Source organism: Brachyhypopomus gauderio, chromosome 10 (genome assembly GCF_052324685.1).
Source record: "Brachyhypopomus gauderio isolate BG-103 chromosome 10, BGAUD_0.2, whole genome shotgun sequence".
Classification (NCBI taxonomy): Eukaryota; Metazoa; Chordata; class Actinopteri; order Gymnotiformes; family Hypopomidae; genus Brachyhypopomus; species Brachyhypopomus gauderio.
In genome coordinates this window covers 123,878-139,025 of record NC_135220.1, presented here as the reverse complement: position 1 = coordinate 139,025, position 15,148 = coordinate 123,878, and the positions used below count along the sequence as shown (strand labels likewise).

The 15,148-nt window shown below is 46.2% G+C and overlaps 1 protein-coding gene across 1 annotated transcript; it reads left to right on the top strand.

Annotated features, from left to right (window-relative positions):
- Window positions 1-112: 112 nt before the first annotated feature.
- On the top strand, window positions 113-14,017 carry ano11 (anoctamin 11). The gene is made up of 24 exons (XM_077018381.1): window positions 113-1,427; window positions 1,826-2,753; window positions 3,266-3,383; window positions 3,718-3,917; window positions 4,013-4,120; window positions 4,247-4,383; window positions 4,477-4,534; window positions 4,616-4,726; window positions 5,257-5,422; window positions 5,554-5,644; window positions 6,264-6,360; window positions 6,460-6,603; window positions 6,760-6,897; window positions 6,996-7,094; window positions 7,229-7,331; window positions 7,689-7,800; window positions 8,102-8,156; window positions 8,283-8,380; window positions 8,952-9,088; window positions 9,267-9,472; window positions 11,397-11,539; window positions 11,908-11,998; window positions 12,106-12,237; window positions 13,407-14,017. Exons 2-24 carry the CDS (start codon window positions 2,622-2,624, stop codon window positions 13,428-13,430), a joined length of 2,700 nt encoding a protein of 899 aa, XP_076874496.1. The 5' UTR covers window positions 113-1,427; window positions 1,826-2,621; the 3' UTR covers window positions 13,431-14,017.
- The last annotated feature ends 1,131 nt before the right edge of the window (window positions 14,018-15,148 follow it).

Here is a 15,148-nt window from a genome sequence, read left to right as displayed (position 1 = left end):
TTGTTTACCAGAAATTTAACCAGCACTTTCTATGCCGGAAAGACCTGCATTAGATTAGGAGAAAAGAAGTTATGAACGCAGGAGACTCCAAGGCACTTAAGCATGTTATGGTCAGAGGAAGCATCGTCGGTCAGGACTGCACACTACAAACATGAGGTTTGTACTGAATGGATTAACAGCGATGCCAGTTGTCTTGTCTTGCCAGGCAACCACTGCAGCGTGTTGCTGCTCAAAGCCTCATTCAATCAGTGTTTAGGGATGAAATGTGATGAATAAATCACAAAGGTATGTAGATGTACCTATGTGGTATAGCACTGCACAGAGCAGTGTATGTGTTCAAATTTCTAGACCGTGTCTTTTTTTTTTTTGTTTTTTGTTGTTGCTGCCAGTATTGTTCAATATAAGAAATTGTGAAGTCATTGGTTGTGTGTCTAATCCACAGGTAACCCGGCCATGGAAGTCACCAAAATGTATAGCACTATGTTCAGAATTGCCTACTGCACTAGATACTAATTTGGGGCCCAGTCTGGAGCCTAAATGTGTAGATTTATCCTGTGTTTATTTGCTTGATTACACAACTCTTCATAGCTGTTTGAATAATCTATGAGAATGGGCTACTGCTGAAATAAGTAGATGGAAAAAATTTTTTTTGAAGACCTATTAGGGCACTGCAGTCCTTACTGGTAATGTGCAAATATCATCTACCTTAATGGATGTTTCCAGTGTATTTCTGGAGGATTACAACATAGGATGGACCAAGCGTCAGAACGGAGACCTGCAGAAATTGTCAAAGGGAAAATAAGGATGAGCCCTCACAGAAAAGAAGCAGTTGCTTGTATTCATATGGAAAGTATATATTTAGAAAATCACGTCTTACTCTTGGTTAATTTGAAGCCCACTTTTAAATGAAGACACTTTGCTTATTAACATTAAAATCAGGCGAAGCAAGCTGATTTTTTTTTAATCAAACAGTGTTTATGATCTGTGTGTTTTCTGACTTTGGTATATATGGGTATGAAACATTTTTTGATGGACTGACATATTCCATCAATCAACTACCAATAATAAACTCAAGATTATAATGATTGTTACAATGTCTGTATGTTCATCGTTTGTACAACCATTAATATGGTGCCTCTTGAACTTTTTTTAACTAGAAAAAAGGTCATGTGTTTTAGGTTCTGATGCTTTAACATGCTGATGAACAGGATATTCTCCTTTTACACATGTCTCCAGATCAGTCATTGGCTAATGACACGGAGCATGAGCAGTTTGTGGCACTTCCCAGCATGCTTTGTGACTTCAGTTCTGCATGGAATGTCCTTTATCCGCTCAGTACTCAGCTTTTCACCGACCGGCCCTGCAGTCTAGGAAGAGATCTGAGTGAATTCTCTGTTACTGCTTCCTCATCACTGTCGTCTGTCCATGTGAGTTCACACTATGACGAAGATGAAGGTTATTCAGTTTCACTTTGCTTTTACATTAACTGATACATACATTCTGCACCAAGACCAGGCTTGCAAACATTTACAGTTGCCATTCATGGTATTCCACTTAAGACAAGGAGGTAGTTTCTTTGTTAATGTTTGGATTTCTTCGTCGAGAGTCTGTTTTGCCAGTCATTAACCATGTTTCAAGGCTTGCATAGCTTAAATTCTAGGATGCATTCTGTGAACAGATGCGAAGCACTTTGTAAATCGCTTTGCATAAGTGCGTCTGCTAAACGTCCTAAATATGAATGTATATCTTAAATTCGTTGCTCAAAAGGAGCCGTCTAGTTGCATTGCAGTTCACTGGACCGAACACATCACTCCTTCCCTTGCAGCCCACCCACCACCCCCCACTCTGCACTGCTGCAGTACCATTGTGGGCAAGTCTGAGACCTTAACGCTGTGGCCCAGGAGAGGAAGAGGCAAGCACAGTGGTTGCTTGGGACTGAGTGCATACAGGAGAGTGATGGCACAGTAAACTGCACCTTATACGTGATCTTGCGAGCCTTGCTGCAAAACCATTGTTCTAAAACCACAAAGGCATGATAATAATGTATAACTACTCCTTCACATTTAAATAAAGCATGTTTATGAGATTCCACACCCCCATATGTCGCATGTCATTTCAAAGCTCTGCTGTACAGTGAAACGAGCTGGTGCCGGTTACAGTGTGGCATTACGGACACCCCACGCTTCACCCCCTCAGACAAAACCGTGCCTGACGTTTTCAAGTGCTGTGTGGACGGCCGCATCATCGTTGATGGGACGAGGCGGGGCTCCTCTAGTAGGGGCGTTACGGTAGCCCCCCCTCACTGGTGTCCGTGCGTTGAGCTGGAGAAGCGGTGAGATGCAGTGCGGGAGACAGAGGCTGCTGCTCACACACTCACACACACTCCCCTCCGTTCTCTCGGGCTCTTAGTGCTCCTTCACCTAGTGCATTAGCGCGCTTCGCCCATCACTTCCTCTCCCAGGCGTAATTCCTCGCAGGGCACGTTCAGTTTTGAGAGCCTCATGGTGGAATATGAGACCGGCTCCGTAGACTGTGTGTGTGTGCGTGCGTGTGTGTGTGGGGGGGCTTCAGGGAGCCTGCATCTCTGGTTCTGACCCGCGGAGCCTGTCCACTTGTGCCTCATGCCGAGGAAGAAGGGCTCGGAGCATCTGCAGGACCGCGAGGTCCTACTGGATCTGGACTATGCCGGCGAGCCCCACGGTGCCGACTGCTACGGCAGCCTGAAGAACGGCAGCTTCATCCCCCCCAGATATGTGAGTGTGTGTCGCCTCAACGTTTCGCTTGTTCGCAGAGGCTCTTAAATATACTGCCTGCTGCTCACAGTCAATTTTTATGTCTGTTACTTTTCCTGCTAATAAGTGGTTCTGGTCGCACAAATGACTATTGGTCTATTACGTTGTTCTTCTCAAGAGGCATTCCCCCTGTGTTACATTAAGGCAATCAGTGCAATCAATGTGGAGTAACTCGGTCTCTGCTGAACTCCCTGACTAATTACTAGAGCTAGTGCAATTTGTTAGATTTCCTTTACATAGTAGCACAATTGTCCTCTTGTACCTGATGTCTTAGATCTGTTTCATGTGATCTCATCCATTATGATATCTGCTGGATTCTTAAGACTCCTGCTTGAATAAGTCCCTTAGAATGGTTCAACAAAACGTGCACACATGGTTCTATTTTGTATGTTGGATTCATTTTCTGAAATAAGGCAGAGAGAGATTACACACATTATCAGTGAACTGCTCGTTTGCCTGTGATGTAAAACCAGATGAATGCAGTAGTGGATGAAGAGGAGGGTGATTCCATCTTCGTCCACTGCGAAAAGACTCTAAACCCACCCGCCCGGCCCCAGGCCAGCTACTTCAGAGACAGCCAGACTAAAATAGGTAAAAGCCCCGTGATGTTTATGCCGTTTACTCTTTCATTGTTTCTTTCTTCATTTAGTATCCACCTCTGGGAACCAGCGCCATGAGCCCAGATTGTAGGTGGTGCATAGCAGTGGGAAAACGGGCCACATGCCTGTCCTCCTTGGAGTTAAAATGGCCTGGAGCAACATCCCCCCTGTGACTGGCCTAAGGCTGCAGAAATTGCAGCAAGTCACATTAGTGAACCAGAAGAACGGTCCCTGTGTCTGAAGCGTCTTGTTGCACCTCTCGTGTGCCACAGGAGTATAACCGAACGGGCTGGGTCAGTCACCCCTGCCTTGTGTCTGTTCGTCAGATTATGTGCTGGTGTGGGAGGTGAAGTCGCACAGGAAGCGGAGAGCCCGTGGGAAAAGCCACCCGGAGACGGAGGAGGCGGGGGAGCCGGGCGACGGAGCCCCAGAGGAGAGCAGGTCCGAACGGAGAAAAGCCCAGCTGGCCCGCTGGAGGGACAGATTCATCCACAACCTGCAGATTGCCGGGCTGCTGTTAGAAAAGGTGCAGCCATCCATCCTGCTGTCACGCCCTCCACAGCGCTGCGCTGCCCCGGGGGCTTGTGTGCGTTTGCTCATTTATCTCATTTGTACCACCAGGAGGAATCGTGCAGTGCAAAAAAGACAATACACTACCTGAAGCTCAGCGCTCCCTGGGATGTGCTGGTGTACTATGCTGAAGAGTTGTGCTTACGAGCGCCACTGCAGGTCAGCTTCTTCTCCTGTGTCGTCGTGCTGTCATAGCATCTCAAATCGCAGCCTGACTGTCTCGGATCAAACGGATATTGCACAAACGGGGGTATGACTTACCGAACTGATCTGTTTCTCCAATAGGCGCAGCCGCATCCAGACTTTAACACCTCCGCCCGGATCCTTCAGAAGTTCTATGTGCCAAACGTGATGGCCGAAGCAGTCCCCAACAGACCGGTGGACTACTACACCTGCGCCTTTCGCAAATCCAAGATGGAGAAGTATGGGCCTGCTTCCGTGATCGGTCGTTTGTCCTTTTAAAAGTTTAAAGTTTGCCTAAATCTTGCGTTTTCTTAAACATCCCATTTTGTAAGATTTCTGGGCTACGACGACCATGAGAACTATTTCACTGACACCCAGAGGCACCGCATTGTGAGTAGACTTTTTTTTTCCTGGTAGCATTTGGACATGGATTGAATAAAAGAGTAATATGATCTGTTATGATCTGTGTAGGTGTATGAGATCCTAGCGAGGACTGCATACGGTAAACGAAAGAGGGCAGAGGTCGGAGTAGCTCGACTGCTGAATGAAGGAGCCTTCAAAGCAGCGTTTCCTCTTCATGACGTAAGTGACTGGCCTGGCCCAGGGATGTTTATACTGTACTGTACTATAGTATACTATACTACTTTGTTATACTATACTACACTTTACTATAATGTACTATACCATACTATAGTATTCTTTACTATACTACACTATTCTATACTATGCTACACTATACTATACTATACTACTATGTTACACTATACTATACTTTACTATAATATACTATACCATACTATAGTATTCTTTACTATACTACACTATTCTATACTATGCTACACTATACTGTACTATACTATACTACTATGTTATACTATACTACACTTTGCTATAATATACTATACCATACTATAGTATTCTTTACTATACTACACTATTCTATACTATGCTACACTATACTGTACTGTACTATACTATACTACTATATGTTATACTATACTACACTTTACTATAATATACTATACCATACTATAGTATTCTTTACTATACTACACTATTCTATACTATGATACACTATACTGTACTATACTAATCCATGTTTTGTTGCACAGGGTCCCTTTGAGCGACCAGGATGTGAAATTCCCCCAGATCAGCTAAATAGGAGGCAGGTTCTGTATTACTACTGGGCTCGCTGGTCAAAGTGGTACAAGTACCAGCCCCTGGATCACATTCGTGAGTACTTTGGGGAGAAAATCGCACTCTACTTTGCGTGGCTCGGTGAGTAACCCCTTAAAACCATCTTAATAATAACCAGTCAGATCTTTACAAACCTTTAAATGTGAGGTTTCTGAAGAACACTGGCCGTGAAGATGTTTACTGTGCTGTAATTCTCTGTTCGGTCCATGGAGGCTTTTACACAGCGTGGCTGCTTCCCGCAGCTGTAGTTGGGACGTTTGTGTTCGTGTCGGGCGTCATGACGATGGCCTCCAACACTCCAGCGTTAGTATCTCACACTGACACCCAGAACAAAGTTCATCCATCCATCCATCCATCCATCCATCCATCCATCCATCCGTCTGTCCGTCTGTCCGTTCGTGTGAGCTCCCATATGTATGTATACACACACACATAGTGCAGGCTGCTGTATCAGATCAGCGGTTAGTGTCCGTGTGAATATTGTCCCTTTAATCCGTTTCCATGGCAACTATTGACCAAACCTGCTTTAGGACTGCTGCTGGGCCGGGCTGGTTTCCCGTGAACACATTGCACTGTAGAGGTAGTAATAACACGATGCCTGGATCAGAAAGATGTGAACGTCACCAACTGCTGTCTGTTTGTCCGTCTGGCCCTTGAATGCAGCTCATTGTGTTCAGCCTTTTAACGCTATTGATCTACTGGGGGAACTTAATGTTCTGTGTCCAGCAGAGACGTCCTCATGTCATTTCCGCGTAATGTCTCATGTTATTATAGAGTGTGTGAGGGCACTTCACACTCCCCATGATACGACACACTTACCCGAATTTATCTGGAAGCACACTTTAATCAGAACTGCTTCATTTCTCGTGCCTGGCAATTCTCCGCACTGATTACCCACTCATTATGTTCATGCTTTTTATAGGAAAGAAATCTGTGAAAGTGGAGGACAATACCTTATGTGTCCTCTCTGTGAAACCTGCAAGCCATGGAATATGTCTGACATTTGCCCTATGGCCAAGGTACACGGCCTCGTGCTCTACACATAGCGCCTCTCATAGTTTCTCGTGGGTCTCTCTTCTGTTCTGATGACATTTGCCCCGTCCTCTCTCGGGCTCCAGGTGGGCTACCTGTTCGACCACCCAGGCACGGTGATCTTCAGCGTCTTCATGTCCTTCTGGGCCGTCACCTTTCTGGAGTACTGGAAGCGAAAGAATGCCACTCTGGCTCACCACTGGGACTGCATGGACTTCCACGAGGAGCAGGTGTGGCGGCCACGTGCACCACCGCCCCGTGCCGTCTGGTGCCACCGCCGCTTCTGTGCTCCTGAAAACAAAACCTCCTCACGCTTCAAAGATTTTTACTAAATAAAACGTCTTAAGGCCGATAACGACATTGAAAATGTTCTCCCCTGCATAAAGGAGCCGCCCCGGCCCGAGTTTGCGGCCACGGCCCCCGCGATGGAGGAGAACCCGGTGACGGGAGTGAAGGAGCCATACTTCCCGGAGAAGGCACGCCTGTCCCGCATGTTGACGGGCTCCATGGTGATCGTCATAATGGTGAGGGTCCCGGCGCCGTGCTTGCTTAGCCCGTCCAGGCCGCGGTGCCGTCGACGGCCCGCCTCACCCGTCTCGCCCCTCCCCCTCGCCCTCTGCAGCTGTGTGTGGTGATCATTTTCCTGGTCACCGTCATCATCTACCGGAGCATCGTGAGCGTGATGATGTACGAGACGGGCAGCTCGGTGCTACGCACTCAGGTGGGTGCTTGTTAAAAGGAGGTGAGCCGTAAATTAAGATAACTCTTCTCATACGCTTCAGCACTTCATCAGTGTCACCACCTGCAAATGCCTTAAAATTGCTCGTTTTCTTTGTGTGTGTGTGTGTGTGTTAGGCTGGGAACATTGCCAACATCTCCAGTAGTATGGTAAACCTGGCTTTGATTTTGCTGATGGGGCAGGTGTATACAGCCTTGGCCGAACAGCTCACTAAATGGGGTAAGTATTTTGCTGCAGGCACTCAGGACCATAAAGCAGCACTTTCTGCTCAGCGGGCATTGACGGGGCCTTCGGGTTATTTACCTCTAAACTCACCCCTTCTGGCTGAGGGAGACGAATGCTGGCACCTCAGACTGAAGCTTGGGAATGAAAATCGATAAAACATTGAAGTTTGCTTGCGACTTGTCTGCTAGTCAACAAACTCAGTAAAGAAGGTTTACACTTCTCCTGTAGCTTCCACTTAAGACGTTATATCATTTTGTTGTTTTTCCACAAATGTATACATCATAATGTTGTTTCTATGAACACTTTCTTTTGAATACTTTTAGCACTAATAAGTGAAACTTGGCTTTGCAGAGATGCACAGGACACAGACCCAGTACGAGGACGCGTTTACGTTTAAGGTGTTCGTCTTCCAGTTTGTCAACTTCTATTCCTCCCCTTTCTATGTGGCCTTCTTCAAGGGAAGGTAAACAGATATTCAGTATCGCATTTCAGAAGACTACCGTGTTGTGTTTTAGGTGGTGACCTCTTCTAACCCCAGCTTATGCACACCCTGGAATTACAGTCTGCTTCCTCACTCATGAAGCTAAATGCTTTATATATTTAAACAACACTCTTAAGGCTAATAACTAAATTAAAAATTCTTAAAATTAAAACAATCTTTCTGCCACGCCAGGAGTCTTGAAGAGCCCTTTCATATGGAACTTGTCTTTGAATTTTGCTGATTCCTAAACATTCCTAAACACTCCACTCTTTCACTTCTGTAGGTTTGTGGGCTACCCTGGTCATTACGGCACTTTGTTTGGGATGAGAAACGAGGATGTGAGTTCTGTGCGCTGCTTGCATTATGTGCGATTCGGCGTTTTTACATTCACTCTGGCAGATGTTTCTGTTTGATGCGGTCTCCATGCGATGACCGACAGCTCTCGTTGTGTGGGTGCGTTGCAGTGCGGTCCGGGGGGCTGCCTGATCGAGCTGGCCGAGCAACTCTTCATCATCATGATCGGAAAACAGCTCATCAACAACGTTCAGGAGTTTGTCATACCGTACGTACCTACACACCTTGTGTCTGTCGGGATGGAAGTTCAAGCCAGTGTCCTCTAAATGTCTCTGCTCCTCTTTCCCGTCCTACTGTCCGTGGTCTTTGTTGTCGTACACGGCCGTGGCCCTGATGTCGCAGAGTCAGCGGTGGAGAGTAGAGTGTTGCATTACAGCTCCACTCTGCAGCATTACAGCAACAATCACGCCAGCTGAAATAGCTCTGCACCTGCTCACCCTGGCAGTGTGGCCGCATCACACGCTGGGTGTGAACGTGTGTGTGGGTGCGTGGTTGTGGGCGGGTGTGCGCGGGCTGGGCGGGGGTGTGAGAGTGAGTAAGAGAGAGATGTTTAATCATTTCGTGATACTCATAATTCTGAAACAGCATATGCACTTGTGTGGGTGGTGTCATCCACCAGGCAGGTGGTGGTTTGCAACAAGTAAGCAATTCAACTTTTACCCGTTTCTAAAAAGAACCGATTCAAAAGAATGAGCTCTTTGTAGATGTGATTTTAGCACTACAAATAATCTACCATTGTATTCGTTCCTGCTCCCGACCGTTGTGCTGTTGTGTGGCAGTAAAGTGAAGGCCTGGAGACAGAAGCAGAGCCTGGCGTCTGTGAGGAAGTCTCAGGCTGGGCAGGAGCCCCAGCCGTGGGAGCACGACTACGAGCTCATTGAATGCGAGGGCCTGTTTGACGAGTACCTGGAGATCGGTAAGATCCGGCCGGCTAGCCCTGACCGGCTGAGCGGCCACGGTGCTTAATAAGACTAAGATGTGTATGTCTGATTTGGACGTCTGACTTGGACGTCTGATGTTGATGTCTGATGTTGACGTCTGATTTCTGATCAGCCGTCTGATTTCGCCGTCTGATTGTCGTTTGTTTTTTGCAGTACTGCAGTTCGGCTTCATCACCATCTTCGTGGCGGCGTTCCCCCTGGCCCCGCTCTTCGCCCTGCTCAACAACTGGGCCGAGCTACGGCTCGACGCGCACAAGTTCGTGTGCGAATACCGGCGGCCCGTGGCCGAGCGTGCCCAGAACATCGGCGTGTGGTTCATCATCCTGGAAGCCCTGTCCCATGTGTCCGTCATCGTGAATGTGAGGGCCCGTGCGCGCTAACGAGAAACGTAGAAGTGCAAATGCACAGGAGATGTATTACGTAATCAAAGCCCCATTACAGCGTCACATAGAGCCCTGCTCACTCTCAGCAAGCACAACACAGTGAGATCTTCTCAGGGGTCATCTGGGGTCACTCTTCTCAGGGGTCATCAGGTAGTCACCTCCCTTTGTTGATGTTTCTCCAGGAGGTCCAACGCTGAGGTCTGGCATCCCAGCCTCACACCTTTCCAAGTTCACTCTTAAACCAAGCCACACCTCTTAAGCAGTATTCAGGGTACCCGCAGGTCCTTAAAAAGTCTTAAAATGTCTTAAATTTAGTTTTCCATATTCAAGGCCTAAAAATGTCTTAAAATGTCTGGAATTTTATGAGGGGAGGCATTAAATTATTATAAGTGTGTGTTGTTCAGTTGTTCTGGCGCGATGTGCACTTTGCCGAATCTAGCGCTAATTCAGAAAATAACCGCTCCAGGGTCCTAGTGCTAGATTCCTAGCGTTGGAGTATGCGGCCTCAACAACGTCAACAATTTTCGTTCGACACCCCCCCCCCCCCCCCCCCCGTCAACAATTTTCGTTCGACACCCCCCCCCCCCCCCCCCCCCCCGTCAACGATGTGGAACACAACTGCATCCCCAGTAATCCCCAGTCTTATTATTTTTTCTTGTGAGAGGTATTAAAAAGGTCTTAAAAGTCATTGAATTTGAGATTTAAAAATGTGCAGATACCCTGAGTATGCCACTAGCAAACGCAACCTATAAAATCCACGACAGCCTTCCAGTAACTGTACCAATCCCCACTGGAACCATTAATGCATGCTCAGTGCCACCAGCTCCAGATGTATCCAGTGTACCTATCTACCTATTGTATCCAGTGTATTCCAGCACAAGAGATCCATCCTGGCCTCCCCAGTGACAAAAGCCAGCACCCTTAATGCCTGTGCCACTGACGTGATAACCTCAGCCACTTCACCTTTGTGGTGTATTACCACAATCAATCTGAGATCCACAATAACCCTAACCTTTACCCTAGCCCACTCAGTTAGGTCTGGTAACTCTCTTACATGTCCTCTTCATTTATGACCTCTAATGTCAAACTGGGCAGTGCAGTGACAGACTTCACTTCACATCCCCTAACACCTACCTCTGCTGGTCTACAATACCCTAACACCTACCTCTGCTGGTCTACAATACCCTAACACCTACCTCTGCTGGTCTACAATAACCTAACACCTACCTCTGCTGGTCTACAATACCCTAACACCTACCTCTGCTGGTCTACAATACCCTAACACCTACATCTGCTGGTCTACAATACCCTAACACCTACCTCTGCTGGTCTACAATACCCTAACACCTACCTCTGCTGGTCTACAATACCCTAACACCTACCTCTGCTGGTCTACAATACCCTAACACCTACCTCTGCTGGTCTACAATACCCTAACACCTACCTCTGCTGGTCTACAAATCCCCTAACACCTACCTCTGCTGGTCTACAAATCCCCTAACACCTACCTCTGCTAGTCTACAAATCCCCTAACACCTACCTCTGCTGGTCTACAATACCCTAACACCTACCTCTGCTGGTCTACAATACCCTAACACCTACCTCTGCTAGTCTACAAATCCCCTAACACCTACCTCTGCTAGTCTACAAATCCCCTAACACCTACCTCTGCTGGTCTGCTATGCACCTGCCTCCTACGTTCTCTTCAGACTGTCTGTGTACCTTAGTTTTATCATTTCAAAACCTTCATCCACTGCATCCTCAAACGGAATTGTTAACTCTATAAAACAAAATGCTCCGTTTACCGTCAAAATGCACAGGTAGTTTGTACTTTGTGTTTCTGGTTCAGAAATCACAAGGACGAGCTGTGTTGTTGTTTTTTGGCCTTTTTGTTCTCTAGGCTTTCCTCATCGCATTTACATCTGACTTCCTGCCTCGTCTGCTGTACCAGTATAAATTTGATAATGATTTGAATGGCTACGTCAACTTCACGCTGGCCTACGCTCCACCCACCTATAACTACTCCGCCCATGGCATCTGCAGGTAATGGGGTAATTTCTAATGATCTAGTCTTGCTAGCTTCTTAACTAAAAGAAAAAAAAAGAAAAAAAAATTATTATTTGATCATGTGACTTTTTGCTAACTTATTTTTAGTGTTAAATTTGGTCAGTATATTGCTAAAATAATCCTCAAATAAATAGACATCAGAGCAATAAAGTATAATTTAAGTATAGGGCATACGGCACTTTAGAACTGTAATAGCTATCATATTTGTGCTTAAAATATGTACACCCAATTTTTTTGTCACTAGTGTCAGCTATTGTGGCATATTTGCCAGTAGAGGGCGTACTTGGTCATACCACTAAGCAAGTGACTGCTGGTGCTTCTGCTGTGACTGTATACTGAAACAGGTACAAAGCTTTTCGTGATGAAAATGGGAACTACACACTGGTTTACTGGGAGCTTCTTGCAGTCAGACTTGGCTTCATCATTGCATTTGAGGTAATCACCCAGCGGTTAGCTTTAGCGCCTGCAATCTGGTTGTATATATATGTACCATATAATGACAAAAAAACCTTTCTGATTCTTCTTTTTTCATTTCCTTGTAGCACGTGGTGTTCTTTGTGCTACGCGTAATTGACTGGATGGTCCCTGACATTCCTGAGTCTCTGGAGGTGAAAATCAAGCGGGAGCGATATCTGGCCAAACAGGCTCTGGCAGACAACCAGGAGGCCCTGTTGGTGAGTGGCGCCCCCTTGGGGCCACACGAGGCACCAGCTCACCTCCCTGCCACACACAGCACCCGCACACACCTTTACAACAGCCCTACTGTGAGGCTTTATTTGTGCCATTATCATATCTCGATTGCTCGGTCCATGCTGATAAGATGTAAGGGACTAGATATCAGTGAGGGCAACTCTCAGGTACTGTTGTTTTGGCGAGTATCCTTGTTGGAAGTGAAAGAAGATCACGCTAACATAACTCACCACTCTGACTCTCGGCATGAAAAGTGGAAGCAACATCCTGAATTAACCTCTGCTTATCAGATTAAATTGTCCTGTCGAGGAATTACGTCCTTTCTGGGAATTAGACCGGATGGCTCAGCATTTACTTAAAAGGATAATTGAATCCATTTGCAGTTAGCTACGTCCTCATTAACACCACGCGCTTCTCTCCATCTCTCACACGTCTAATCCCTCATAGTTCTTCACTTGATGTTATGTGAAAACCTTCCACTTAGTGAGATGAGATTTCTAAAATGTAATTAAGTCTCCCTTGGAAATGGAGCAAGAGCTTTTAGTTATTTGTTTTGGGTTTATCCTGTCTTTACTTCTTAATAATAACCAAATTAATTTAATTCAATCTAATTAAATGTGTACATGTGTGTCCCTGTGGCACAAGTGAAGGGGACGTTTAGCGCTGAGGGTTCTCTGGTGTCGCAGTGTGTTTCTCTCTGACTGCCTGGGCCGCTGTGGTGCAGTCCTGGTGTTCGCTGCATGGCTGGTGTGATGTGGTCTGTGTGTGTGTTCTCTCAGTGGCATTCCTGCTTGTTTTTGTGCATCCCCCCCCCCCCCCCCCCCCCCCCCCCACCATGAGTAGTCACTGCTGAGAAGGTGTGAAGGATCAGATGCATAGCTATTTTTGCCACTTAAAGACAGTCAGACCTTATGTGTTAAAAAAAGAGAACCCTTATATATACTTTAAAACTATGTTTTCAATCATTCCTTGTGATGGAGCTCATGTCTACAGAACCCACATCATGAAAATATTTGAATAGAAAAATCTGATCAGGATTAATTTTCCCTCACCCTGAAAACATTATCTGTCTCTCTGTCTCTCTCTCTCTCTCCCTGTTTTTCATCTCTCTTTTGTGTTTTTGACCATTCTCCATCTGCTCTGGTCTTCGAAGCAAGCAACGCGTCTGGCAGCTTGAGCCTGTTCTGCAGTGACAGAGTGTCTCCAGCAGAGGGAGACTCACGAAGACGGGGCAATCTCTCAACACTAATACTGGGGACACCTTAGTATCTGAAGAAAAATACTTGAACTGTGTGAAGTTTTGGGGGACGTGTGTGTGTGTGTGAGTGGGTGTGTGTGTTTGTGTGTTTTCGCTTGGTTGTTGAGTATCTACATGTTTTAAAGAGAGCATGCATATGTCTGGGTGGCAATTTAGAGGTTTGTGTCTAGTGCACTTATAATGCCAAAAGCATTTCCAGAGATATAATGCTTCCTAAAGAGGCTATTATTTGCAGCTATTTTGGGTTATGGGTATAGATTTCCATCCTCTGATCCATCAACTTATGATAAAGTTCTGATTTAAAGAAGTGGGATGTTTAGCTTTTGAATGGTATTTATTTGTACTAATTACAAAAAAGTACATGTAAAACGGTGATGCGTTTTGAGCTCATTATTACTGACATGCTGTTGTATGAACTGCCCCTCTGTAATATATCTATTCATCTGCTCACGTTCATCCAGACAGAACTCGCTGTTCGAATTATGTTTTGAAATAAACTTGGTCTGATGAATGATAGAGCCTGTGTGACACTGTCAGTCCTACAGTCCTAATGTCTGCATGCCAGGTTTAAAGGATTAGATTGTTGGCCAGGCAGCCGTTTCCAACAATGCCTAGTTGTGATGGGTCAGGAGATATTGCGCTGAAATATGTTTGAGCAAGTTGGAGGGCTGAATGAGATGGGACTCGTGCTAAGACATTTAAGCAGTGTGTTTCAGAACTGAGATCAGGTGCCCATTGGCAGTGGTGCTGCAACCTTAATCTCCTGTTAACACGTCCCCGATCTTGACCCACTTTTCAGCCTCACTCTCCGCCTTGATCTCTCATTCTCAGATTCCACCTAATTAAATCAAACATCGCCGCACAGCGTTGTCAGACCGACGGCAGTATCGCCTGCCTGCTGAGCTCCTGATTACATGAAGAAGCCACTAGGGCAGAATTAAAACAGGACTCAGAAGTGGAATGAAACTAGCCTGATTTATTGGAATTCAGCTGCAGACAGGTGTTCTGTTAATGATTTCTCAAAAAAAAAAACCCTTTCTACCCTGAGGCTCTGCTGTGACTCCCTCTTTCACACCCCCCCCCCCCCCCCCCTCCCCTTCTCTATTCCTGCTGAGACTTCATTTCTGATTGTTGTGATTGCCCTGCGTTCTTCTTCGGAGCAGCCTGAAGGAAGAGTGCGTTAGTACATGTTGGAGAGCTGAAGTATGCCACGTGGACAGCGGCCATCACGTTGCGCTAAAGACTCTCCGTGCACTTCCTTCTACAGAAGCTGGAGCTACAGCAGGACAAACACGCTGGACAAAAAGACGTGGCACTTTTCTCTTTATGTGCCTTTAGTAGTCATGACATTTCTGCAGCAGAGCTCTCCTGCACAGCTCAGTGTGCATGATGGTTTATGTAAGAATCATCTCCAGTGCTATTCAGGTGAAGCAGGTCTCCACCCAGGGCTGATTCGGGCAGAAACCCTTTCTGTCTCCTCCTCTGCGTTTCATAATTGAATACCGCTGTGAGTTTGAGACAGAGAGGGTTAACCGTAGGAGATCTGAGTTTGAGCATGCCCTCTCAGCTACCTGCTTTCTTCTAAGTGATACTTAATGACACACATGCACACATATACCAAGGCTTAGCTGCATACA

Bases quoted from the DNA above. Each gene is read 5' to 3' on its own strand.
- ano11 (XM_077018381.1), top strand. From the start codon at position 2,622: ATGCCGAGGAAGAAGGGCTCGGAGCATCTGCAGGACCGCGAGGTCCTA. The intron at 3,384-3,717 runs GTAAAAGCCCCG...TCTGTTCGTCAG, and splicing joins AGACAGCCAGACTAAAATAG to ATTATGTGCTGGTGTGGGAG. The intron at 4,535-4,615 runs GTGAGTAGACTT...TGATCTGTGTAG, and splicing joins ACACCCAGAGGCACCGCATT to GTGTATGAGATCCTAGCGAG.